General features: G+C 43.3%; 3 protein-coding genes across 5 annotated transcripts; 2 read left to right on the forward strand and 1 right to left on the reverse strand.

The window, feature by feature from the left end:
* Window positions 1-6,111: 6,111 nt before the first annotated feature.
* LOC124194642 lies at window positions 6,112-12,021 on the forward strand. 3 transcript variants are annotated; one of them, XM_046588924.1, is made up of 3 exons: window positions 6,870-7,336; window positions 7,396-11,147; window positions 11,232-12,021. In XM_046588924.1, exons 1-3 carry the CDS (start codon window positions 7,087-7,089, stop codon window positions 11,772-11,774), a joined length of 4,545 nt encoding a protein of 1,514 aa, XP_046444880.1. In that variant the 5' UTR covers window positions 6,870-7,086; the 3' UTR covers window positions 11,775-12,021. The 3 variants fall into 3 exon arrangements, with proteins under 3 accessions (XP_046444881.1, XP_046444880.1, XP_046444879.1); XM_046588925.1 differs by lacking the exon at window positions 6,870-7,336 and adding an exon at window positions 6,112-6,303 and having other exon boundaries at window positions 7,396-12,021; XM_046588923.1 differs by having other exon boundaries at window positions 7,396-12,021.
* Window positions 12,022-12,682: 661 nt separating this feature from the next.
* LOC124194644 (actin-histidine N-methyltransferase-like) lies at window positions 12,683-23,256 on the forward strand. Its single transcript, XM_046588927.1, has 10 exons — window positions 12,683-12,893; window positions 12,973-13,284; window positions 13,352-13,543; window positions 13,623-13,687; window positions 13,757-13,815; window positions 21,851-21,989; window positions 22,105-22,348; window positions 22,447-22,557; window positions 22,640-22,779; window positions 22,969-23,256. The coding sequence occupies exons 1-10, from the start codon at window positions 12,794-12,796 to the stop codon at window positions 23,092-23,094; spliced, it is 1,488 nt and encodes a 495-aa protein (XP_046444883.1). The 5' UTR covers window positions 12,683-12,793; the 3' UTR covers window positions 23,095-23,256.
* On the reverse strand, window positions 13,830-19,382 carry LOC124194643. The gene is made up of 4 exons (XM_046588926.1): window positions 18,993-19,382; window positions 17,812-18,172; window positions 17,416-17,471; window positions 13,830-16,737 (listed from the first exon to the last, which is right to left on the reverse strand). Exons 2-4 carry the CDS (start codon window positions 18,028-18,030, stop codon window positions 14,076-14,078), a joined length of 2,937 nt encoding a protein of 978 aa, XP_046444882.1. The 5' UTR covers window positions 18,031-18,172; window positions 18,993-19,382; the 3' UTR covers window positions 13,830-14,075.
* Window positions 23,257-23,669: the final 413 nt, after the last annotated feature.

Here is a 23,669-nt window from a genome sequence, read left to right on the forward strand (position 1 = left end):
TAAAAAGGAAGGGAAAAAAAATAAAATAAAGTGCGGGAAGGATCGACAAATCAATGGCGGAATAATCAGGAAAAAAGAACCAAAAATTATTCAAATGGCTTTCAAGTTGAACGGCGAAAAATGGGCGTCATTGTTGCCAAAAAGTCGCGGTTGACTCTTTTGCCCCCCCGCGTAATAACAAAGCTCTTTCTAATAGCACCCAAATGTGTAAGGATTCATTAATTAACTGACGTGGGTCCCTTTCAACCCCCCCCTCCCCGTTTTACGCCCTTAATATTAAATTCTTCCCTCCTTCCCAAAGAAAAAAAACGGTGGTGAACGGATGAAACCTTACATCATAATAACTTTACCAGTTGGTATAGTCTGTATAAGGCGAACCAGCAATCTGGAAAGACCCAATGAGAGATCGTGTTTGTGAAACAGCCAAGACCCCCCTAAAAAAATAACCTCCCCAGTTAACAGATGCATAATGAAGGGCTTTTCTAAGGATCGGATTTGTGTCCTCCCGTGAAGAAAGGAGGAAAGTTTCAGTTCTTAATAAAGATATTATTTTGATCAGCGCAGAAGAAGGAGAAGGACGTCTCTAGCTGCAGAACATCCACTTGACAATGGTTAAAGGAGAGCGAAAACGCTCGAGTGGGGGGGATCCTACGGGTTTTTCTTCTTTTTCCTATCGGGCGAAAAAGATCCTGTGCGGACGCAGCAGCAGCACCTTTGAATGTGCTAACACTCATCACGGCTCCCACTGTGTCTTAATTATCAGGGAGGAGGGTCGAAATAACACTATGCCATGTCTGTTTTGTTCAACATTTATTGTCCATCGATCGTTTCCGCGATGAGGAAACAAAAGGTTTCAAAAAAGGGAATAAAAAAAAAACTATTTAGTTTCTAGCCACGACACTTGATAGACAACGGAAGCGGAAGTGAGTTGCCGGGATGCTGCGCGTGTGGGAGAGTTCGCCCGGTGCGAAACTTAAAAACGTATAGAAATTCGAAACAATTCGTATTAAAAAATTATGCTGAATTTGTTGTTTTATTTTTAAAAAAGAATTCCGCTTTAGCAGGTCAGCAAGGCAATCGACTTTCACACTTTCTTTATTATTTGTTTCGTTGGGAATTTGTCATCAAACAATGTCCGACAGCAAACAAATAACCACACACGGTGGAAGGGAGGGGAGTGATAGTTTGATGGATAATCAATCCCGGAGAAAGAGAGGGGGAGAATCCAGCGGAATTTTTTCGTCGGAAACTTCCCGCAGGGCAAATTTGCGTGTTTCTTTTCTGTCGCTTAATAAATCCCGGAATTAAAACGAACCCAGTAAAATAAAATAAAAAAAAAACACGCGGTCCATTATCGACAAACGCCAAGTTACAGAAATAACAAAAATTTTGTCTTTTTTCTTCCCTCCCAAAAATAACCGAAAAATAAATAAAAGAGCTGGTCGGATAAGAAAATATCTATCTGACGTGCGTCGCTTGTTGATGTCCTGTACAATGGAGAGACAGCGGGCGGGGAAAAAAAAAGAGTGGGAGTAGCTATAGTATAGTAGATGTAATATAAGCGTTCGCTTTGAATCGATGACAACAGCTATACTACTACACTTTCTTTTTCTTTTTCTATCTATCCTGTACTATAGTAGTGGACTGGGCACAGAGTTGGTTTGTGTAGTAGTTATATAGGGCTACTGTAGAGTCGAGTCTATTGGGACTTGCAACTGCCGAACAACAAAAACGGCGCAGGGGGAAAAAGAAAAAAAAAGTTATGGCTGAACTGCTGCCCTCCCTCGAAATCCTTTTTTTCTATTCTCTGATGGCGTCCCTACTCTCCGATCAAACCAAGGGGTCATACAACAGCGGCCGTTATATAAGAGGGAAAAAAATATCTATCTGAAAAGATCTCAGCTGTTTTGTGAAATCACGTAATTCCGCACAGCCAAAAGCTGCAGCAGTCAGCATTTGGCGGATGATCGCAATATAGCTCTCACGTTTTTTTTTTCTTTTTTTCATGCCATCGATCAGTTACTTACTTCGTATCAAAGCGCTAAATTCTGTTTAATCCTCGGGAAAACTCAACGCCCGGGTAAAAAAGAAATGGAAACATTTTGGGATTCTCCACTAAAATTTCAAAGTCTTCGAGATAATCTTGTTTTGCTAATCCTTCGACTCTAATGGAACGGGCAACAGAGTCTGCCGATATGAAAAAAAAACGGATCAAGCGGAAATCAGGGCGATGTTGCCAAGGCAATCGAATTATTAGTAGTAGTGTGGGGGAGGGTTCAAAACTCCGCACACATTTTGCCAGTCGTTCCCCCCCAACGAAAATTACCTTATCGCTTGTTTTGTTTTTGTTTCCGGCTTGACGAAAACACCTTTTTTTTTGGATGCGCATCTTCTAAATTCATAGATTTACAAAGTCCACATTATTCTCTATAAATGGATTAGCCTTAAAATAAGGCGGGCATACACCAGCAGGATGGATGGTCTTTCTTTCTTTTTTGTTTTGTTTCCCTCCTCAGAGTCTCTCCTTTTGGAGCTTCGGAAAATTCCAAAAGGCTTGACGGTCTCAGCAGTGCGCAGCTCTAGCAGAGAGCCTATACGTTTGATGGCAAGCGGAGCAGAAGAGAATAGTTGGATCAAGCCTAATATATTATTAAACCCGTCAGCGAGGCTAATCGAATCATTCCGTGCCTTATATTTATATCTACAGTATATCCCTGGATGTGTATAAGCGCGTACACTGTAGCCTCTGCTCCTGCTCCTGCTGCTGCCCGTGTCTAAAAAGGCTCAAGTGTATTTAAGTTGCTGGCAACACAAAAGTTTCCAAACACGCCTTTTCACTCCCTGGTCTTTTAGCATGCTAATTATTATACCAACGATTTCTGATGACGCCAAAGCGATCAATCTATTCTCGTCGCTAATCAGCGCTCAAAGTTTACCTTTCTTTGGTAGGCTGCTGCCGTGTCCGTCAGAGTATATCTTCAATCGTTAACTACGACTGAAAGTTGAGCACCGAATCTTCGACGACGATCCACTCGCCAAAATCCAGCGCTGGATGGTTACGTTTTATTTTCAAATTGCAGCAGCTGGAATACAAAAAAGGCAATAGACTCTTTGCTGCTGCTGCTGTACCAGAAAGTCGTCTAATGTATAAATTGCGTAGTGATTTAATTAGACGTTTATGCATAGTATATAACTTAGTGTCGGTCTATCCACACGAGACTTGGGAAGAGCGTCTATATAACCTAGCATGCTGGAGAGTTTGGTTGGGCCATATAAGACGCAACTTTCAACTCGGCTTCCGCCGTCTTAATTGTGTAACTTGATGGCGGTCGCTTCTCAACACACTCTGCGCTCACTTTTGCGCAACGTCCGTTCTCTTATTCTGCGCGCGGGTCCAATTTTTAAAACGATATTTTGATTGCGGCCCACATGCATATCCGTAGTGTTGAATCATTGCCAAAATGTTGTTGGGCCCCTTTGGTCTTCTATTTGGCCACTTTTGATCCATTGGCCGATTGATGGGAAAGCTGCAAAAATAAGTGGAAATATGTGTCGGTGGAGGGGGCGATTGAGTGGCTTTCTATTGCGTGCGTTAAAATGTCACCACAGACCCCTTTTGTCACAAACCTAAAGTCTAGTGTTTGTTTATTTTTTTACGATCCGTCACTCCCCCCATTTTTTTTTGGGCCCCGGTCGACCCTCCCCCTCCACATTTGGTACCATACTTTTGCCGTGGGGTCGTGTTTACATAACATTTGAAACTGAATACCTGCATGCCTGTATATGTCAAGCTCAGCTTGTCAGACCTACTTTTTCGCCCTACTGCAGAATATCTAGACCATCTGAATACCAAAAGTGTTCCATAGATCCAAAGGAAATCATATCATATGGAAAAGGTCAAAATAATTTGCATGGAATTCTCGTGGCTCACAGAGGTACCTCACCGTTTTAAACTTTTTTTTACAAGGCAATCTGAACTAACCCGGAGCAGTATATACCTTCTGCACTAATGTTTCAATTGGCTACTCAGCACCGACTCAAGTCCTAAAAACGCGGTTAAGCTTGCCAAAAACGTTTTGTGATTATTTGGGTCGAAAAGGATCTGTGCTATTTGTGAAAAGCACTCGGACGAAAAGAATGTCTACCGGTCTCGGCGACTAGATACACACAGCCGCATTAGCTGCACATAAGTTCTTCCGCCGAGCCGGTGGATTGTGCAATATAGAGCCTGGAACGATACACACAATATCTATATACGCCCGCTCTTTCCTCATCCTCGAGGATTATTTGTCTACCTGTCCAGCATCACTGGTCGTTTTCAATCGGAGCGTGTAAGCCCCGATATTATTTCTCCCGTTCTTTCATATATAATATAGCTAGTCTCTCTCTTCTTCCCCTCCACGCACCTTTATTTACTTTCCTCCCACAGCAGATCGACAGGTGATATTCTTGTTTGTTTTTTTTTGGATCCGACAGGCATGTATAGTTAGTCTGCCTCCGCACAGGTTGCCATCATATAACTCTGCGTCAGCATTTGCTCGACGGTGTTACCTGTAAACCAATAGCTATAGCGACTCATTTGTGTGCTGGTCTATCTTCTGGGACAAGCGTTCATTCAATGTCCAAAAGGGATTGTCTTGACTGTGAGCCATATAAACATCCCCCCCCCCTTCTCTGGCTGCTGGATTTGAACCCCAAAAAAGAGAGGGGGGCAAAAGCCAAAAGATTCAAAAAGTGATAACACAAGTATAAGATGAACCCCTTCTTCTGTCGCGGTTGTTCTGGGTTCAATCCATTTTGCTGGGTGCTGGTCTTTACGGCTCGTCCAATAGCTCACGTTGTTCCCTCTATAAAAATGTCTTGTAAAAAAAAGGAAAGAAAAAAAGAGCTGGATCGAATCTCATTTTCTATCTGCGCAGCGTCCGTCGTAAAATATAGGCCTCGTATATACAGGCACACACAGCAGCCGGTTTTGGTTATATACAAAAAACACAAAAAAATAAAATAAAAATACGAGACACCCAACGTGCTTTGGTTGTATTTCCTTCTGTCTTTTGGCCAGTCGTAACTTGACAACTAAATAGAAAAGCAAAGTAGAGAGAGACGGACTATTAAAGATTGACGACTTGTTTCGTTCTCAGGAGCAGCACTGCGTGTGTATCGTGTATCTCCTTTTTCTTCTGAAAAGAGAGGGGGGCTTTAAGTTTCAAACTTACGGATGGACGTGTGCACTGGCAACCATGGTATATTGCTCCTGTGTGTTGCAAAGGGGGTTTGTGTGCAACTTGTGTTTTATGGCTGCTACATAGGCCTATATATGGGACAGTCGTAGAAACGACTTGCTGCCGCCAGATTTTCACAGTTAATAGCCAGAGACCTGTTGGGTGAGGAGGTTCGCTTATTCTGCTGGCGCCGACGTCCAAGTAGTTGAGTGCAGTTCTTGGAATCGGTATTGAGCAATCTATCGACTATCTACAATTATTAATAAGGACGACGCAAGTGCTCTTATTCGGACTCGGACTAAATATTCATTGACGTAAGTTTCCAAATGTTCTGAAATCCAACAAGTAGTATAGTTCTACCATTTTTGAACTTTTCAACAACTTAAATGATTTCAACAGTCTATAGTATCTGTTCAAATGTGTGGGAAAGCTTATCAATGGACGCAAAGATGTCATTCAAAATTCAAATCCAACAATCAACTTCTTTCAAACCCAATTATTTTTGTCTTCCCTAAATTGGGATAGTGTATTGATTATCTTGAAGGTGGATTTTGGATCTTGATACGACATACGATGCGTCCGGGAGATGTAAAATAAAGAACCACAAAAAGGAGGAGACTGCTGACGAGCGCGATGGATATACATCTTCTTCTTACAGTGCACTGTTCCGGGTCGATGTACACTATATACGTATATACGTGCGGACGTGTGTAAAGTTTCCAAATCAGTAACACGAGGACATGTGGGTCTCTCTTTTCTTTTCTTTCTGTACAGATGCGTTTTCATTGCCCGGTGTTTTGTATGCATTCGACACCACGATTTTTATGACACCAGAACAAGAGTGGGAAATAACTCGGTCGCTATTTCTTTTTTAACATAAACTACAGTACGTATAGTAGTGAGTTAGACAGCAGTCGAGCCGAACGGAGACGCTGCTGGGATTTGTGCGCTGCGCTCTTTTTATTGCTGAGCTTTTATTCCGGAATTGCTGCATCCATGAACAAGATCTGCTGCAAGGTATAACCTTAATAGTCGCCGGCCGGGGAAGCAAAAGATATGACGACGTACAACTTGGTCCATCGTGAGTGTATAAATAATTCGTTTCACGGAATTACTTTCAATCCATCTGCTTGCATTGATGAAAAGACTCTTTTTAATTAAACACGGTTCCGTGAATTAGAAAAAAAACATTCGCTCATTTTCCTTTGAACGTGAAACATTTACGGATTTCTCAAAAGTCGATTCTTTTGTATTTTTAACTTTCTGTTTGTATTATTCGCGGCTACTGAGCTTTTAAAAAGCGGAAATTCCAAACTACAAAGTAAGTTCCAAGTATTGCTGATAAATAGAAAACTGTAGACGTATAGGCTGCACAACTTTGATTAGGTCTGATTATTAATTGCAAAGAAGGAAAAAGAAAAGCGAAGCAGGTAAACTGACGTTCACGGAATCAGAACTATAGTAACAAAATGTCTACGCACGTGAGTCTCAACTATCTACAGCTCTGACGGATTGACGGAATCGGAGTTCGGAGAATCGAAATTCGGAAGTTTGGAAGTCGGAACTCTGATGTTCTCAGAAGTGTCAGAACCAAATTTTAAATATTATTGCAGCACTACAGCAACAAGGCATTTGGCATTAGCAACTTTGTCGTCTGCTTCTTTCAGGCATGGGTCATTCTTGATCGTCGAAACGTTTCTGTACTATAAAATTCTTAGAGGTTGACTCCACAGGTTGCAATTTTATAGCTAGTTTTATGAAAAAAGCCATTTGAAAATCAACTTATCTGGATCGACAGAAGTAGTGTTTCTCGATTATCAGTTACCACTTCCTTAAATGAGTAAACGAAAATCGCTCGAGCACAATGTATGCAGGTAGAGGAAGAGGTGTTATATATGTCAACGAACATCACAATCATGGCCGAACAGACGGGCCTGCTGGTGGAGGTAGAGGTAGAGGAAGAGGTCTTATTCATGTCGACGAACATCACAACCGGGGCCGAACAGACGAGCCTGGTGGAAGTCGCCAACATTATTTTCACCCTGATGATGTACAGTTTCACTGTAACCCAAGTAGAAATGATGTGAACGAGCATGGTTTTGGGCCACAAATAGGTTGCTTTGCTGTTATCATTAGTAAATGTAGAAGGCCTAATTTTTGTTTTTATTTCTAGGAGATCCAAGGCAAGACTTTTATTACAACTCTCATCTGGCAGCGAGACCAGAATCGAACAGAATGACAAAGTTCATGCCAGATCCGAGGCTGCAGCCAAAGATTATACCTCATGATGTTGATCAGTATCCTTACTCATCAAATGAGAATCCAAACTACACGATGGAGGAACCAATATGTAATGCAAAAGGAAAGTCACTTAGGCCACCACAGTCTGGGAGCCCAGTGGTTGGAATTACAAGGATGGTGAAGCCAGGTGCAAGAAACAATGAAAAGAGGCATGAGCAGCACTTAAACGAAGGAAGATTTGATCGACAATTTTCTTCTATGAGTCACGAATCTTCAGTCGTTGACGAAAACATCCATCAAAACGTGAATTTAGATTCACTTGTTCATAATCTTCTTGATTCATTGGATGATGGAATCGTTTACGATAATCAGTCTCGTCACAGCAACGAGGAACCAGAAGAACCCGAAGATTTTCCAACGAGGTACGCGAACTACCAGAGGTCATTTGACGATTTTGAAAAGTATGCTGTAGCATTACCTTGCGACCCACGCTTGCAGAAATCAACAGTCACTTCTGGCCATCCATCGTCAGGACATTCAAAAAATGACTCTCATCTGACAGCTAGAGTTAAACCAGAGCCTAGGGAGAAGATAACAGGCCCTCAACAGGATGTTAACATTCCCGAAAACAATTTAAAACAAGCATTAGAAGATATTCGTCAAAGGCAGCAAACACCGTCGACCCCTGCTCCGTACGTATCTAGTTACAGCGAAGTCAACAAGGCAAAAAATAGCAACACCACTAGCAAGACTACGACTGATCCTCAACCAAAGAAAATAACTCCTCCCAAACCAAGTTCAAACAAGAGAGACAGCAAAGGAAATCACCAGTCGCCAGAGTTGAGCAGTGACAAAACACGTCGGAAGGTAGTCGAAGATTCAGAATCTAGGAATAGTAGTAGTAGGTCGAGTAGAAACAGTTCACCGGGAGCAGATCGGCGACGAACTGCTTCAGGTAGAATGGCTCTAGGTAGCCCGGAATGGCACCGTCAAGTCAGAATGGTTGATAAACCTGATCCTCGAAATAGAGATTCCCGCGAAAGAGAAATGCGACGTGTCAGGCGTTTGAGTCGATCCCGAAGTCGTTCGCGATCCCCGAGACGTACTCAGCGCTACTTTCGTTACGGTTCGCCGGAACGCCGTTCACGAAGCCGTTCTCCGATATCCCGGAGAGCCCGAAGAGTTTCGCCAGAATATCCTCACCGCCGTTGGGGACAGTTGGGACCTAGCCGAAATTCACGTTCGCCTGTTAGAACTAGAGATCGCAGACGCTCACCTCCCGATCACAGCCATCGTAATGTTGTCGAACGGACCGTCATCATGCGCCAGCGAAGCCGATCTTTATCTCGCTCTCGTTCTCGATCGCCTTCTAGGTCTTCATCTCAGCAACAGCAGAATTCTAAACGTTTGAAGGATCATCACGCCGTGCCTGCAAGAGAAATTCAGCAATCGCAGCCGCCACCGTCGTCTAGTAAACCGGCTGTCAATGTTGATTCACCAGTTGCCCATCAGACAACTCAGTTGTTTACTCGTAATTATGTAGTAGCTAATCAGGTTGATCATGTTGCTCATATTGTTCAGCCAATACAACCGGTACAGCAACCAATAACCGCAGCAAGATATGTCGCGCCACCCAATACGGTACCTCCTAACGTTTCCACCATTCCGCCTTTGATGAATTATTACAACCACCAACAACAACATTACCAAGCAACGGTGCAGCAGCAAATCGACATTATAACTTACCAACATCAACAACAACATCATCATCATCACCTACAGCAACAACAATTTAATCAGCAGCAGCTCTACCAACAACATCTTCAACAAATGAACCAAAATCCCGTTGCTCACCAATCCATGCCATCTTCGCCTTTGATTCCAATCATTCATCCAGCAGGTGTAGTTAATAGTCCAGCCCGACATAACATTCCGCCACCTCAAACCTTGCCAAATCTTCCCTCTACTTCGACACAACCAACAACAGCACCTACAACCAATTCGGAAGGAGGGTCTGTGGAAGAACAACGTACTCGGAAGACACGCGACGGTCTATTGGAGAAACAAGCGAACCTCATCCATCAACTGTTAGTTCTTCAGGTGCAACAAGCTGACCTAGAATTGAAACAAAAGTCAGCTGAAGATGGCGAGTATGAGCGTTTATCGAATAATATTATTGAAACAGCAAAATTTGGGAAAGAGATGATGGTTAGTGCCCAGTCCTTGGAGAAAATCATTCAGAAACACACCAATCAACTAAAAGAGGACCTTTCTGAGCTCAAGAAGACACGTTCCAGTAATCGTTACAATTATTATGATCCTCAACAGCATTGGTGCGAATTGTGTGACGTCATTACAGATAAACTAAACGACTATCTCACCCATCTGCATTCAAAAGAACATGAAGAGAGGCTGCAGTCCACCGGAGTACAGTCTACGCCATGGCACAAGAAGCGTACGATAACCCCCGAGGAAAAAGGAGGAATCCGCATTCCCTTCAATGGATTGCAAAACCTTCAACCGGTCAAAGCGTGGTATTGCGAGCTCTGTGATGTTTGGATGGGCGACCTTTTGTGTGCAAAGCTTCACATGTCTTCTAGCTCCCACAACGATCAACACATGAAGAGAAGCATGGAACGACCCGAATCCTTGTTGAATCATGCGACGAAAAAACAAGCGGCGCTACGACGTAATTTGGTCCGTAAGAGGGAAGAGGAAAGAGTCCGAAATCAGCAAAAGCAGGCGGATAAGATGAAGATGGATGCAGAACGGAAAGAAGCGGCCAAGAAAAGAGAAGAGGAAAATGAAGAAAAACAGAGGCTGATGAAAGAAAAATGGCAGGATTTCGTTAGGAATGAAGAAGCTAATAAAGCCTCTGTCGTTGAACTCGAAGGAGAACCTACCGGAGAAAAGAGCGCGACCATTCAACGATCCACTAGCAGTTTGACTTCGTCTAGTATTCGACTAAACATACGTACTCCCTTAATGACTACCAAAACGATGGATCAAGACGATACCTCCGAGGCACCGATTTCATCTCTGATGGAAACATCTGATTCAATTGAAGGGCAAGTTATCCTCACGGAAAAAGAAATTTCAGTAGAGCTGTCGGCCAAACAAGTTTCCATTGATGGTTCGAATAAAGAGGGTTTCGAACAGCGATCCACCTTGGATGTACAAACGGACGAGCCGAGCGTCGTAAACCCAACTGAAAACATCATCAAATCCAACGAAATTGGCATTGAGCCACCTCCCTGTCTTGATGGAGTCGCTGAGAAAGCGGCTGTTCCTGACTCGTTGCCGATGGATTCCAGTGATAAAGAAGAACCTGCTAGTGTGAGCCGTGAAGCCGAGGCGTCCAAAGATATTCCGGAAAGTAGCAACCCAAAAGCTGCACAACTTTTGGTTGGAGAACAAAAATCGAGTGCAATCGTTTTAGAAGAAAAAGATGTTTGTGATCGAATGGATTCGTCCACTTGTTCTAAAATATCGATGGAGAAAACTGATGTTAAAACTAATTCAAATTTGATCAATTCCTTTCAACAGATGGTGCCAATTAGTCAAAATAATCTTCCTTCTACAGCATCAACCGTGGAATCGGGAGAAACAAAGAGTGCCGACCCGATGTTCCATGATCGTATTTCTGTTCCTGAACAAACCCAGCAGGTAGACGAAAATTCTCAAGATCCATCGGACTCATCCGGAATGGACCCGGAATGCTTGGATGTCCAGGGAAACATTGAAAATGTTCAAGACTCTCTCGAAAATGCTGGAGTTTCTGCTGAAGTTTCGGGGTGTAACAGTATTGATGGCTCTCAACAAAACTCTGATTCCAATCTGAGCGATAGCCAGGAGAAAAGATTTGATGTACAAGATGGCATACTACTTCCAAAAATTGAACCAAAAGATTCCGAGGAGATCGGCGATTGTTGCGTCATTCTGGAGGTGAATCCTAAACTTTCCAAAGTACCAGAGCTGATTGATTTAGAGTCTTCAAATGAAGAATGTGATCAGCAGGCAGCTAAAGTTGAAATGGAAACGAGTGAGAATAGTGAACATTGTGAGCCATTGTCTGAAAGTGGCGAAGAAAAGTGCGATAGTTTACTTGTCGGCGAGAATCGAGCTTCCACGCCGTGTAAAATTCAGTTTGGCGAATTTATTGTTTTGAGTGAAACTACCGAAGATAGTTCAGGTATCGATGCCGACAGTCGCGCCAGCATCAACTCGTCCTCGGAGCTGTCATCAGGGGAACGTCTCGTTGTAGTTGAAGAGGCGCCAGGAGATGAAACGGAAACTAATAAAATTGTTTAATTTTCATTATATTGTGTACCCTTTATATTTTTTTGTAATCAGAAATTAGAATGTATTTTCAGAAAAAAAAGAATTTCTTCAACTTTGTGTTTATGGCTGTCTGCGTGAACATTATATTTTGATTTGTGTCGTTTGTTATTTAGATCTCAGAAACTCAGGAACTCTCGTCTTATGTATAATTTTCATTTACGCAAAGGTAAAGATTTGTGTTGCCATAATTCACAGAAAATACACACGTTGAACCATCTTGGTCAAACTCAGAGTGATTCAAGTAGGTTACAGAAATTATTCAAGAAACCGATGCAGTGGATGGCCAGATCATGAATATGTAACACAACGATGACTAGTAGAACGGGGAAGTGCGTCTTTTGTGTTGAAAATCTTTTACCCTCGAGACTTTTTCGTTGGCACGTAACTTCACGCTCTCACAGGCTCGTGATTTGAGCCCTCCATATGCAAGATCGACCATAATGAGGGCATTCACGGTCTCTTTTTGAGAGATGTTAGTCCTTGAAAGCTCTAGGTGCGCTCAACAATTATAGGGCACTATGGATTGGGCATGAAGCAGATGCATGTAGAAATCGGAGCGGTTACACTGCTGTAATCTTACCGAACGAGAGAAAGCGCAATCTTATTATTACAGACTACTAGCTACTAGGTATAGTAGCCACTTGTCCCTGTCATGGCTCATGGTGTCATCCTTCATATTTCTGGGATCTATTCAATTTTATCAGTAGAGCGAATTATGGGGCGTGGGAAATGGTAATAGTTCTCATGTGGGAGATGTTTTTATGACAAAAATTCCTTTCACCAGTGCGTACGCGTATGTATTCAACTAACTAAACACGGACACGAATATGTTTTTTTTTATTTTTAGCTGGCAGCCTGGCTCGAGGAGATTCAGAATAGAAAGCAGACGAATTTGGAAAATTAGTGGAGAAGAAGACCAGACAACAGTCGCCGGGCATAACTTCCTTTTAATTCTATCAAACAAAAGTGCTTTTGGCCAGTTGATAATCATGGGGAAAAAATCTAATGGTGACCCTAACCTTATTCGTAAAGGATTGACGCGAGGGAAAAGAGAAGAGTTGAAGAAATTAGTCGATGAACTATTGCAGAGTCAGTCCCAACTTTTTACATCACACTGATTTTAGTTGTCATCAAATTTTTATTATCACCAATTCTTCTTTTTTTATAGAATGTTCTTACTCAGTAACATCACAGTCAAAAGATTTGGAAATCTACTCAGAATCCTGGACTCTTCTGGAGAAAATATATGAAATGGAGAAAAGCTTGGAGAGACCGACAGTCAAAAGAAGCGACGCCTTGCCACCTTTCTTGGAGTGGATGACTAATCATGATGTAAAGATGGGTCCAGTGGAATTAGTTGAACTTCCACTCTATGGCTGCTGCGTAAGAGCCACAAAACAAGTTAGCACTGGTGAATTGTTGTTCTCTATTCCTCAAAAACTGATGCTGTCCAATGAAACTGCCGACAGTTCCACTATAGGTAATCTGTTGACAAGATGAAGCCCTCATTAAGTAATGTTACTCATTTAAAACGACCTACATTTCAGGGCACTTTATCAACAATGATCCTATACTTAGCCAAATGCCAAATGTTGCTCTCGCCTTTCACGTATTAAATGAGCTGTACGACCCGAAATCGTTTTGGAAACCGTATCTTGACGCTTTACCTAGTTCTTATGACACGGTCATGTACTTCACTCCAGACGAGATCACCGAGTTGAAAGGATCTCCAGCTTTTGGTAAATTATAGTGATTTTTGAGCATTTTCACACATGTTTGTTTGGAAAAGAGAAATTGAAAGACGATTTTCTCTTTCAGATGATGCCCTCAGGATGTGCCGCAACATTGCTCGTCAGTATTCTTATTTCTACTCTCTGCTCCAGGTATTCGAACTATATAATTTTTAAAGAGAAAATTTGAAATTTACACTCTTTTGACGTGTGTGTTTGAAGAAAAACGTGGACCCCGCCTTGTCTAATCTTCGTGCAAACTTCACGTACAATGACTACAGGTAAGTTTCCAAAATTCCAACACATAAGGGTTTCGTGTATTTAAAAAAATGGGACAAACAATGAGCAAGGCACTACAGGATATTCACATTCACAAAGGCACACGCACCGGTGAGCAGTTCTAGAACCCAGCTAGCACCTCACAAATTTGGTGGATAAATAATACTAGTTGTCTCTTCGTTTCATAGAAGAGAAACTTTTTTTTTTCTTTTTTTTTTTCCTTTTTTTCTTTTTTAATTTGTTTAAAACAAAAAACTAAAGTCTATGAGTAATGGACTTCCATCTGTCTTACCGATCGGCGAAGGGTCCCCCATAGGGAACTGCTACGTCGCGGCAGTTTGGCGTAGCCGCTTTTACTAGCCGCATGGGATGTTGGCGTCGTTATTCCGCTGCTGTCGCTTCCGTTGGATGCGGTCATATCTGTCATTCCTCCCAATCCCAGTAAAGCGGCCGGGTGGCGAAGTCGAATGCGTGTCTTCTGTCGTATCCGGAAGACGAGCAAAATGACGAGAAAGACGACCAAACAGAAGCCTCCAATTGTTGAACTGACGATGATGGCGTTGCGAACGCTTACCGGAAGGTCGAAATACGGATCGTTTTCGATGAGTTCCTCCTCGTTGAAATGGGTTAGAATTGGTGAAGGGGTTGTTGTCGTTTGCGTGTCGTCTTCTTCCTCTTCTTCCAATAGAGTATTGTAATTGAAATTGAGCACTGGTCGATTTTTACGAGGTGGAGGGGGTGTCAGTCGTGACGTGGCTATGGGTCGTTGCATCCCGTAGCTTCCAATCATATTGTTGGAAGAACCTGAACGTGTGCCGTTATTATCTTCATCTTCGTCATCTTCTTCGAACGATCTGCCCAAATGAGACCCGTACTCTCCTACATTTGCTCCGGCCATGTAAGGTCTCTTGGACTGGATCACCATCTGTCGTGATGTCGTCCTTGCCGTTGTTGTTGTTGTTGAAGCTGTTGTTGTATCGTCAGCATCCTCTTCTACCGGTCGTCCTCCTCCAAAAATCATCGGTTTCAATTCACTCACCGCTTTTGAATTCGTCGCTTTGCTCGGCTGTGAAGTGGTGCTTTTTGAACTGAATTCTGTTGGAAGCCCCTCGGAAGGTGTCGTCGTCGAAGCCACAAGGCCCACCAGTCCTTTACCCCTTCCAGCTGAAAAAGGAATAGGCATTTTGACTCCCGGTTTCAGCGTTGGTCCTCCGCCAACACTGGAGGGTTTTTCGGTGCTAGAAAGGGCCAGATTGGGATGGATGATTTCTTGCAAAGTGACATTTTTAGCTGCTAGCAATTCTCGCAAACTAATGGGTTTAACCGAAGGCAGCGTGCCTGGACGGATTGGCGCATTAGTCATCGGTTTTGTAGTGGTGGTCGAAGTATTGGGAACAATCGGGGTCGCAGTAGACGCAGTAGTGTGCTCTACTTTCACCTGATTTTTTGCAGGGGCGTCAGGAGAAGAAGTTGTAGTGATGCCGCCAATAACGGGAGCTATTTGGGTACCACCTTTTAACAAATCGGCCAAACTCATACCCTTTTGCTGGAGGATTTCACTCAAACTCAAAGGTCCAGCGCTGCGCAAAAGCGATTTGATGTCAGGAGGTCCATTGGTCGCCGGAGGAGACAAAGTTTTGGGTTTCAGTGTTTCGTTTTCGATCGTGGATGCTGGTTCTTTGATCTGGTGGGTCGGATGCGTTTTTTCCTCCACCTCTTCTTCTTCAATGTCTTCTGATTGATTAGTGTCGGCATTTATATTGACATCTTCCCGTGAAGTCAGCTGGTCCTTCTCGCTTTGTATCTCAATTTCCGACTCTTTTTCGTTTGGTTTTATTGCCTCTGGTTCGATTTCCTCGTCTGTCATTTCCTCTAATGGCGGCTCATTTTCTGTTTCCGTCTCTTCTGTAATCAAATCCAAGTCTTCCTCCTCCTCCTCCTCCTCCTCCACGTCATCAACGTCTTGCGCATGCTGTTGTGGTTCAGTGTTCTTTTCCAGCGGCACAGTGGTGGTGCTCTTGACTGAAATTGGTCGCCGCTTATAAGGTCGAGGGACGACGCGTTGCCGCAGTCCTCCGGTTCCATTTCTATGCCTTAAGGAAGGCTGGATTCTTGCGTAAACCGAGGCAGCCGTCAACCCGTAACTAACCCGATGATTGTCGATCGCTTTGGGCTTGAACGACGGATGCTCCTCGGCTACGATGACCCGCTTACCTGGCGGAGTCGCTGGAGCCAGTAGCTGCGGATAGAGCTGCTTCCACGTCGGCGTGTTCTGAATGGATGCTGCAGGTGCTTTAACGTTCACCTGCTCTTTATCTTTATCTCCTGTGCCGCTTTCTTCGTTGCGATGGGGCAAATTCGATAAACCTGACGTGAAAGCGCTAAGAATTTCCATCGTTTCATCTTCGTCCTCCCTCTCGGGCACTGAAATGTCGTCATTTGATTTAGGTTTGGCCACTGTCGAATGTTGGGACGGCGTTGAATCGAGTTCTACTTCTTCCTCGTCGAATAATTCAGAACTATCGTAAAATTCTTCCTCGAGAATCTCGTCGGATCGGCCATCGGAAAGGATGTCGCTCGTCTCGGTTGATGACGACGAAGCCGCGGGGTGATAGGTATTTTCTCTGGGCGGCTGAGCCACTTCTCGGTGCCACTCTTGACTGGACATTGAGCCACTGGGCCCATCTCTGGGTGGCGGAATCGCTTGATGATGTTGAGGCTGTTGTGGCCACTGCTGGATGGCTCCGTCGCTCGGCGGCAGTAGGCGATAGGACTGCTGGTATCCCGCATTTCGCTCCGAGTGATTAGGTAGTTGCTGCTGATTTTGTTGGTGTTGGTAATCATAATATCCTGGCCGATTCTGTCCATAAGGGTTCTGTCCGGAAGGATTCGGTGCTGGAGCGTTCCACTGCTGTTCCGCCGTCCTTAAAAAACAAAATAAAGTTACGAAAATCATGTTACAAGTCCGTTGATTGATGCTATTCTGACATGGTTTCAATTTCATTGGCAAGTGCCGTGTCTCTCAGGTGGTAATTGCGGAGAGATGTAACAGGTGGGTGTAATGCAATCTCCCCCATTCCCGCGACCGGTAAAGCTCATTGCTCTCAATTGTACCCATACGTCCACATTCCACAGAATGGGTCTAGGCCCTTTGATTTTGTTGCAAATTCCCGCCCCATTTGGAACCAAAGTCGGAATAATGATGAGGTCCGAGCTGTCTTGATTCATGGGGGGGAGACTGCTCTGGCTTTGCATAGCGATGTTGACTTTTTCGTTCAACCTCTTCTTATGTAAAGAAAAAAAAAGAGCTCAACTGGAGCTCAGTAGTCCGTGTCAGATCGTGGGAAATTCTCCGTCGCTGCCCATTATAATTCTGACGTTTTCCCCTCTTTAGTCACTTCTTACATATTCGGCCAGATCGTTCACGTCGACCGATCACAGATTTACTACCGTCCTATTGGCTTTTAACGTTCCACCATCCTTTTTTAGAAAAAATCCCCCCCAAAACTGTTAGGTTAGGCTTATTGGCGATATTGTAGGCCACCATTTAGCCGAAAGCAGTAGAACTTATAATCAATAAATCAAAAAAACGTCAGTCTTACCTTCGTGCGTTGTAGCTGTTCACGGGCATCGGGGGCTGAAGCCATTGTTGATGTTTCTATTGCCGGAGAGAGTGCAACAGCAACAGCAAAACGACAACACAATGTACAAAGAATGATTAGGAAATTGTCGCACGCGGACAACAAAAAAAGTCACATCGTTTGAGTCGATTTCACTTCTAATGCACTGTAGGTGTTTCTTTTTAATCATCCTTTAGAGAGAAATTCACCATGAGAAGTAACAGAAATGCTTTTCATGAGAATTTCTGAAACTATTTTCTCTCCAAACATGTAAAATAAGAATGATTTCTCCAATGGTGTTTAGCGATGAGAAGAATTTGTTTACCCGTTACTTGTATATAAATATCATGTCCTCGTTGAAGGAATAAATATTCTTACCTGTTGGCTGGGTTCCGGCTTGGAAAAATCCATCCAGTGTAGGGCTCTAGAGTCGAATCGGATTTCGGCCGCATTGAGGTTGTCGTGGTTCCTAGTCGTTAGGAGCTCTTGGCCTCCTGTTACCCCCATCATCACTGTCCAGAAGATGACGTATCTCATAGCTGCGGCCGCTCTGCCCATCGCAGTCTGGCCGGAGCCGACAATCGGCCTAATTCCCATGTTGCGAGGGTTGTTTTTGTGTGTGTGTGTTTTTTGTTTTTAAATAATATTGTTTCTTTTCTTTTTGTTTTTGTCTGTCGAGTAGTTTTCACGGGCGATTGCCTCCGGTCGTTGGGCTAACCTAGTTAGACTGCGCCTTCATCTAGGGAACAAACCAACAAACATAACACACAACGTCAATCATAAAAACTTGTGGCTAACGTAGTACATTCGTCTCTGTAATTGTACATTTATAGTGTGAAGTACTCAAGGCCTTATCAGCTCTGAATCAACGTGACAAGGTGAAAATCAAACAAATTCTCAAAATCATCTTTTTTTAAAAAAAGCTCTTTCTGGATGTGTTTCTTTTTCATTCGGTCACGAATCGGATAGACTCATTTTTGGAGGAATTAAAATGCTATTATCATCTTGTTAGCGGTTTTGCGACCAAAGATTCTTTGAATAGAAAAAAAGGGGTAGCCATTTGAATTGAGATTGGTTGTAACACCAGCCGCCTTCTGTTGGCCTAGTGTTACATCTACCGAATCCCTCCCAACACACAAAGAAGCGTTAGATTCTTCTTTCTTTTTATTATATTCTATATATTTTTTTTCTCTCTTTTTCTCTCGTTCCCTTTTTATGGCGCGCTCTCTGGTATCGGGTAGTATACACGCCATTGAAAAGAATGGATGGCTTCTGGGCTGCAGCGGCCGACGAGTCAGCTGTTGTTCTAGGTTTCCGGGTTTCATCCACACCCGAAGGAAAACATGTAATCTCACGGCCTTGGCGGCTTGGTCACCACTATTCCATTTAATCGCGCATCGCCCCCCCCCCTCACTCAATTAGTAGGCCGTCGTTTAATTCAGGATTTTTACACGGTCATCACGGTCAACTGACCGTTTTGAATTTTTTTTCGCGGGAATTTTTCAACTTGGAATTTTGAACATTAAAATTGGGATAAAAAAGAAAAATACGTGACTTACAGACGGTGCGGCCCGCATGATGCGCCAATGTCAGTGTTTGGTTGAAAAGCACAGGTGCACTACAACACACAAGACACTATTACACAATTCACTGTGGGGACACAGACGCACGTAAAAGACTACCCGAAGTAATAGTGGGCCAAAAAGAAGCAAATTGTCGATTCGATGGTATACTGTTGTTGTTGTTGTTGTTGTTGTTGTTCAAAAATGGATGTTCGATACCATCCGCGCGCGCGCTCAGCAAAGGGGGAAGATGTTACTCCGGACGAATTCCGTCAACGACTGGTCTTCATTGGTGTTACCACCTGCCCTGTGTCTGGACGATTCTTCTGCCCGTGGACTGGACTGCTGTCCCACTTATGCCTTCCTCATGGTGCTCACACACACACCAATCGCCGCCCCTGCTCCCATGCGTTCCTCCATACACAGTTACACACACACACACACATACGCGAGCAACAGATGGGATGCAATTTCATCGAGTTCAACACTCGACTGCCCATGCTGCTCCAGTCTTTTGGCTGTAGGGTAGTAGTGGCAGCCGGCGATAGGCTCTAGGCAGACAGGGTAGGCAGTTGAGACTGAGAATAAGTCGGCGAGATAGATCGGATCCTCCCACCATCTTTTTTCGTCATCTACACTACTTGACCACTCACCTGTGAACGGCATTCGAACACACACACACACACGTACATACACAGAGCCGCTCGGGACGCGTGTAATAATAACAAATCGAGGGGGTTTCTTTTTCTCTTTATTTTCACTCGCATTGTAGCCTAATGAGATTTGCATTTTTTTAAATGGCTCCGATTTTTTTGGCTGAGATTTTGATCAATTTTTTTGTGTGCGGGGTTTTTTTCCGTTTGTTTAGCTTTCCATTAATTGATGTGCATCGGAGAGAAGTTAGAAACTAGAAAAAAGGTTGTTATCCCTTTGAGCGAGAGATTTTGATCTTGTTCGAGGAAGAGATTCGTGTGTAATGGGCGAATGTTTCCCCCAACGGGCGCCTAAAGTTAAGGAAAAATCAGAACCGATTAAATTGGATCGAGGCGAAAGTTTCTTATAAACATAATTGCGCTTTTCCAACGAGTTTGCCCAAGTCTAATTGCGCATTAAGCATGTAAATCAAGTCAGTGTGTTTCTTCTTGTCGTTTGAATTCCTTCTTTTCTTTGTCAAAGAGTGACCAAGAAGGCACTTAAGGGTACAGAACAATTGAAGAACAAGTGAGAGGGGGGAGCAAATTGGTGAAATCGCCAGCTGTCAGTGGGGCCGAGCAGCGGCGGTCATTTGGTCCTCGCGTGTTGCGGCCTCACATCCATCGAAAGACCTAGATAGAGCGCAGTAGTATTTGCTCACACACACGGCTGACGGCCTTCGTGATCTCGGCAACTGACATGCCGCTCTCAGCGGACAGGGCTCGCATATCACGCGGAACAACGCTTTAAGGAGATAAGAAAATTTCATTTAGAAAGCTCTTTCGTTTTTTTGGCTTTTTTGTTCTTTAACAGCGACAACAAAAACACGAAAAAAAAAAAGCGGAGAAGCCTCCAGTCCTGCGTAAAAATAAACGGTCCATGAGAGGAATTATTTTTCTAAAAAAAAAAAAAAGGAGAGAGGGAAAAAAAAAATAAGAAAGATTTTTTTAAATTTTTATTTCGTATCAGCCACAACAGGGAGCCACTTGGCGTGCAGCCCACATGACGCTCCCGATTTGCGGGGCTTGAGAATGAGGTTGAATTGAAGGAATTAAGAAGACGACGACGACCAAGAGGAAAAGAAATAGATTTACAAATGGAATAGGAATGACACTCGCTTGTTATGACATTGAATTTTATTTATTTTTTATTTTCTTAAAAAATTCGTATTATATACTTGACGTATTTTTCTTATTGCCTCGACATTTATAAACTGCCGTGCAATCCGCAACGGTATTACGAATGTCGAAATCACAAAAAGAAGAGCAACGGGACAAAAGACTTATCCCGAAGATCTAGATTGTATTGCCTGTCGTCGTCCTGGTCGCTCCCTTTCGTTCGACTTGGAAATGTCTCATTTTACACACGGACGACGTCTAACTGATGGCCGCTCGTTAGCGCCTTAAATCACCTGCGACATGGAACAATTTTTTTCATGATTATTTTCGTATTTGCCTTTTTTTTTTAATTTTTAGTAAAATGTAAGACAAAAAAACAGCTGCCGTAAATGAAGAAAAGAAAAAGAAAAAGAAAAAAATGAGAATGAAACCGGCCGCGGGAAAAATCGTCCTCCTAATATCTGTGTCTTGGAGCCGGCTGTCGTCGATTGGCCACCCATGGTGGCTGCTGGTCTATGGTTGCTCTAATTCCGGACGCGATTCTTTTCTTCTGCCTCTTTTAGTGTGCAATACCAGGAAAAAGCCAAAAAATGTGCGCACAGAAAAAGAAAAGAAGAAAACAAAAAGAGAGAAGAAGAAAACAAACAAGGAATACAATAAGGCCTGAGAACATATCCGATTGCAGATGAGTGAAACGATGAAATTTGAAACAGAAAGAAAACGATGAAACAAATGGCTATTTTAAGGTTTGCGCTTTTACCAGAGCCTCTCAAGTCGACTCGGAAGAAAAAGAAAACGGCTGCCATTTTCTCTTGTTTCTTCCCGCCGTCGTATAATTGAAGGGATGTCGGTAACTTTCGTCGTTCTGGCAAAATCCAAAGAGAAAAGCCAATAGTTTCCATTCCTCGTTTAAAGGCACAATTTATGGTGATATGATTTGGTTTCCGTCTGGCTTCTCCTTTTTTTTATTGGACATTTTTACTACAATGCATATGGTTTTTTTTTTTTTTTTCATTTTTTTGTTCTCTTCTTTTCATTCAACAGATGGGCCGTTTCGACGGTGATGACCAGACAGAACCTGATCCCCTCACAGGAAGAAATCTCAGGAAATGATAAGGACCAGCTGCCACCTGTCAACGCTTTGATTCCATTGTGGGACTTTTGCAACCACCAGGATGGACAGGTATAACACGTAAAGAAGTGAACACGCAACGTTTAAATAGCCATCCGAATTCTCGGTAGCCTTTCTCTTCAATAACCTATTGTGTTTTGTATACGTGATACCTTGTCATTTATAGTTTTCGACGGATTTCCAACTGGAAAGTCGGCGAACGGTGTGTCAAGCTGGCCGGGATTTCGGTCCTGGAGAGCAGGTCTTCATCTTTTATGGAACTAGAACTTGCGCCGAGCAATTCATTCATAACGGCTTTGTCGACATCAATAATGCGCATGACGCGTTAACCCTCAAAGTGGGACTCAGCAAGAGCGACCCACTAGCCGGCCAGAGGGCAACTCTTTTGTGTAAACTCCGCATTCTGTCGGGTAATCCATAACACATTTATAACGCCGCGTGCATGTTAGATATGGCCCATCACCGATGCTTTATAGCCATCATTTATTTCATCCCGTGAATATGTAAGACGAGAAGATTTCGGGTCCGATAGCGTTCCAATTAAAAGCTGGGCCGCAACCTGTCGACGGGAAACTCCTGGCGTTCTTACGGCTGTTTTGCATGACGAAAGATTCACTCGGTAAGCTAGGCTCCCCCATTTCCCAATGAAGAATAATTATGTACCCGATATTCTAATGAAGAATAATGCTTTGCGGTTGCAGATCGGTGGCTCCAGTCTGACAACGCGTCCAACTTGATGCACGAGGAATGTGGCATCGAAACAGAAGTGGATGACAAGTCGTGGTCTTTCCTGAAAGCCCGTTGCCAACTTCTCCTCCAGCTCTATCCAACCACAAAAGAGGTACGTACCTAATGCACACACACATACTGGTATTACATCACTAGTCGTAATAGCCGTGCGATGTATGATACGAAAAAAGTATCATGCGCAAATTGGCTCACACAACTTGTGTGCTGTGCCGCATATTGTTTCTGTGAAGAAAAAATGAATCCAGAGCGGATTTGATTTGGGTTTCTGGTTTGGCTACAGGCGGATTTGAAGATGCTGGAAGAGGATTTGAGCTCGCATCGTCGGATGTGTGTCCTCCTCCGTCTGGCGGAGAAACGAATTCTGCTCTCGGCCATTGAATGTGCTGCTCAAAGAATCAAAAAGTGAGCTATTTTACCACCTACTACGTCTATCTATCCTTTCAAGAGAGAAAAGAAATGCAAGTCCATGAACTACCAGCTGCTTTGTGATCCCGTTAACAGTTTTTTGTGTCAATTTCATCCGCCTTAATCATAATAAAAGAACAACATTGCTTTTTTTGCCTTCCAAGTAATAAGTTGACTTTTTTTTTATGGCCAGGAAAAAATTAGCAATTTTCATTTTGTTCAGCTGCCGTTCAATTCCGTCAGATTTGGGTATCAATCCAACTTTCGCGTTTCGATTATGAGCGGGGGGCATTATATTTTACCATCCGCTTTTGTAGGAAAATGACGATGTCCTTTTACGCTTTTTATCGCCTTAATTCGAGAAGCCTCTCTCTAATGTGTATCACTTTTTAATTTGAAGCCTTCCGGAGAAGAAAGCGCTTACTGCTGGAAATTTTCAATGGCGCGACGTGATGATGGGAATTTTAATTTTTAACACCGACACAAAACTGATTCAGAGACGTAAAAATGTAGTGCTAGCCGTTCCGCGTTTATCTGACTGGAGGGAAACAAATTTGCCGTCACACGCTTGACGGT

Source organism: Daphnia pulex, chromosome 5 (genome assembly GCF_021134715.1).
Source record: "Daphnia pulex isolate KAP4 chromosome 5, ASM2113471v1".
NCBI lineage: Eukaryota > Metazoa > Arthropoda > Branchiopoda > Diplostraca > Daphniidae > Daphnia > Daphnia pulex.

Bases quoted from the DNA above. Each gene is read 5' to 3' on its own strand.
- LOC124194642 (XM_046588923.1), top strand. From the start codon at position 7,087: ATGTATGCAGGTAGAGGAAGAGGTGTTATATATGTCAACGAACATCAC. The intron at 7,337-7,395 runs GTTGCTTTGCTG...TTTTATTTCTAG, and splicing joins TGGTTTTGGGCCACAAATAG to GAGATCCAAGGCAAGACTTT.
- LOC124194644 (XM_046588927.1), top strand. From the start codon at position 12,794: ATGGGGAAAAAATCTAATGGTGACCCTAACCTTATTCGTAAAGGATTG. The intron at 13,544-13,622 runs GTAAATTATAGT...TTTCTCTTTCAG, and splicing joins GAAAGGATCTCCAGCTTTTG to ATGATGCCCTCAGGATGTGC. The intron at 22,349-22,446 runs GTAATCCATAAC...TGAATATGTAAG, and splicing joins TAAACTCCGCATTCTGTCGG to ACGAGAAGATTTCGGGTCCG.
- LOC124194643 (XM_046588926.1), bottom strand. From the start codon at position 18,030: ATGGGAATTAGGCCGATTGTCGGCTCCGGCCAGACTGCGATGGGCAGA. The intron at 17,472-17,811 runs GTAAGAATATTT...CTCCGGCAATAG, and splicing joins AGCCGGAACCCAGCCAACAG to AAACATCAACAATGGCTTCA. The intron at 16,738-17,415 runs GTAAGACTGACG...TTGTTTTTTAAG, and splicing joins AACAGCTACAACGCACGAAG to GACGGCGGAACAGCAGTGGA.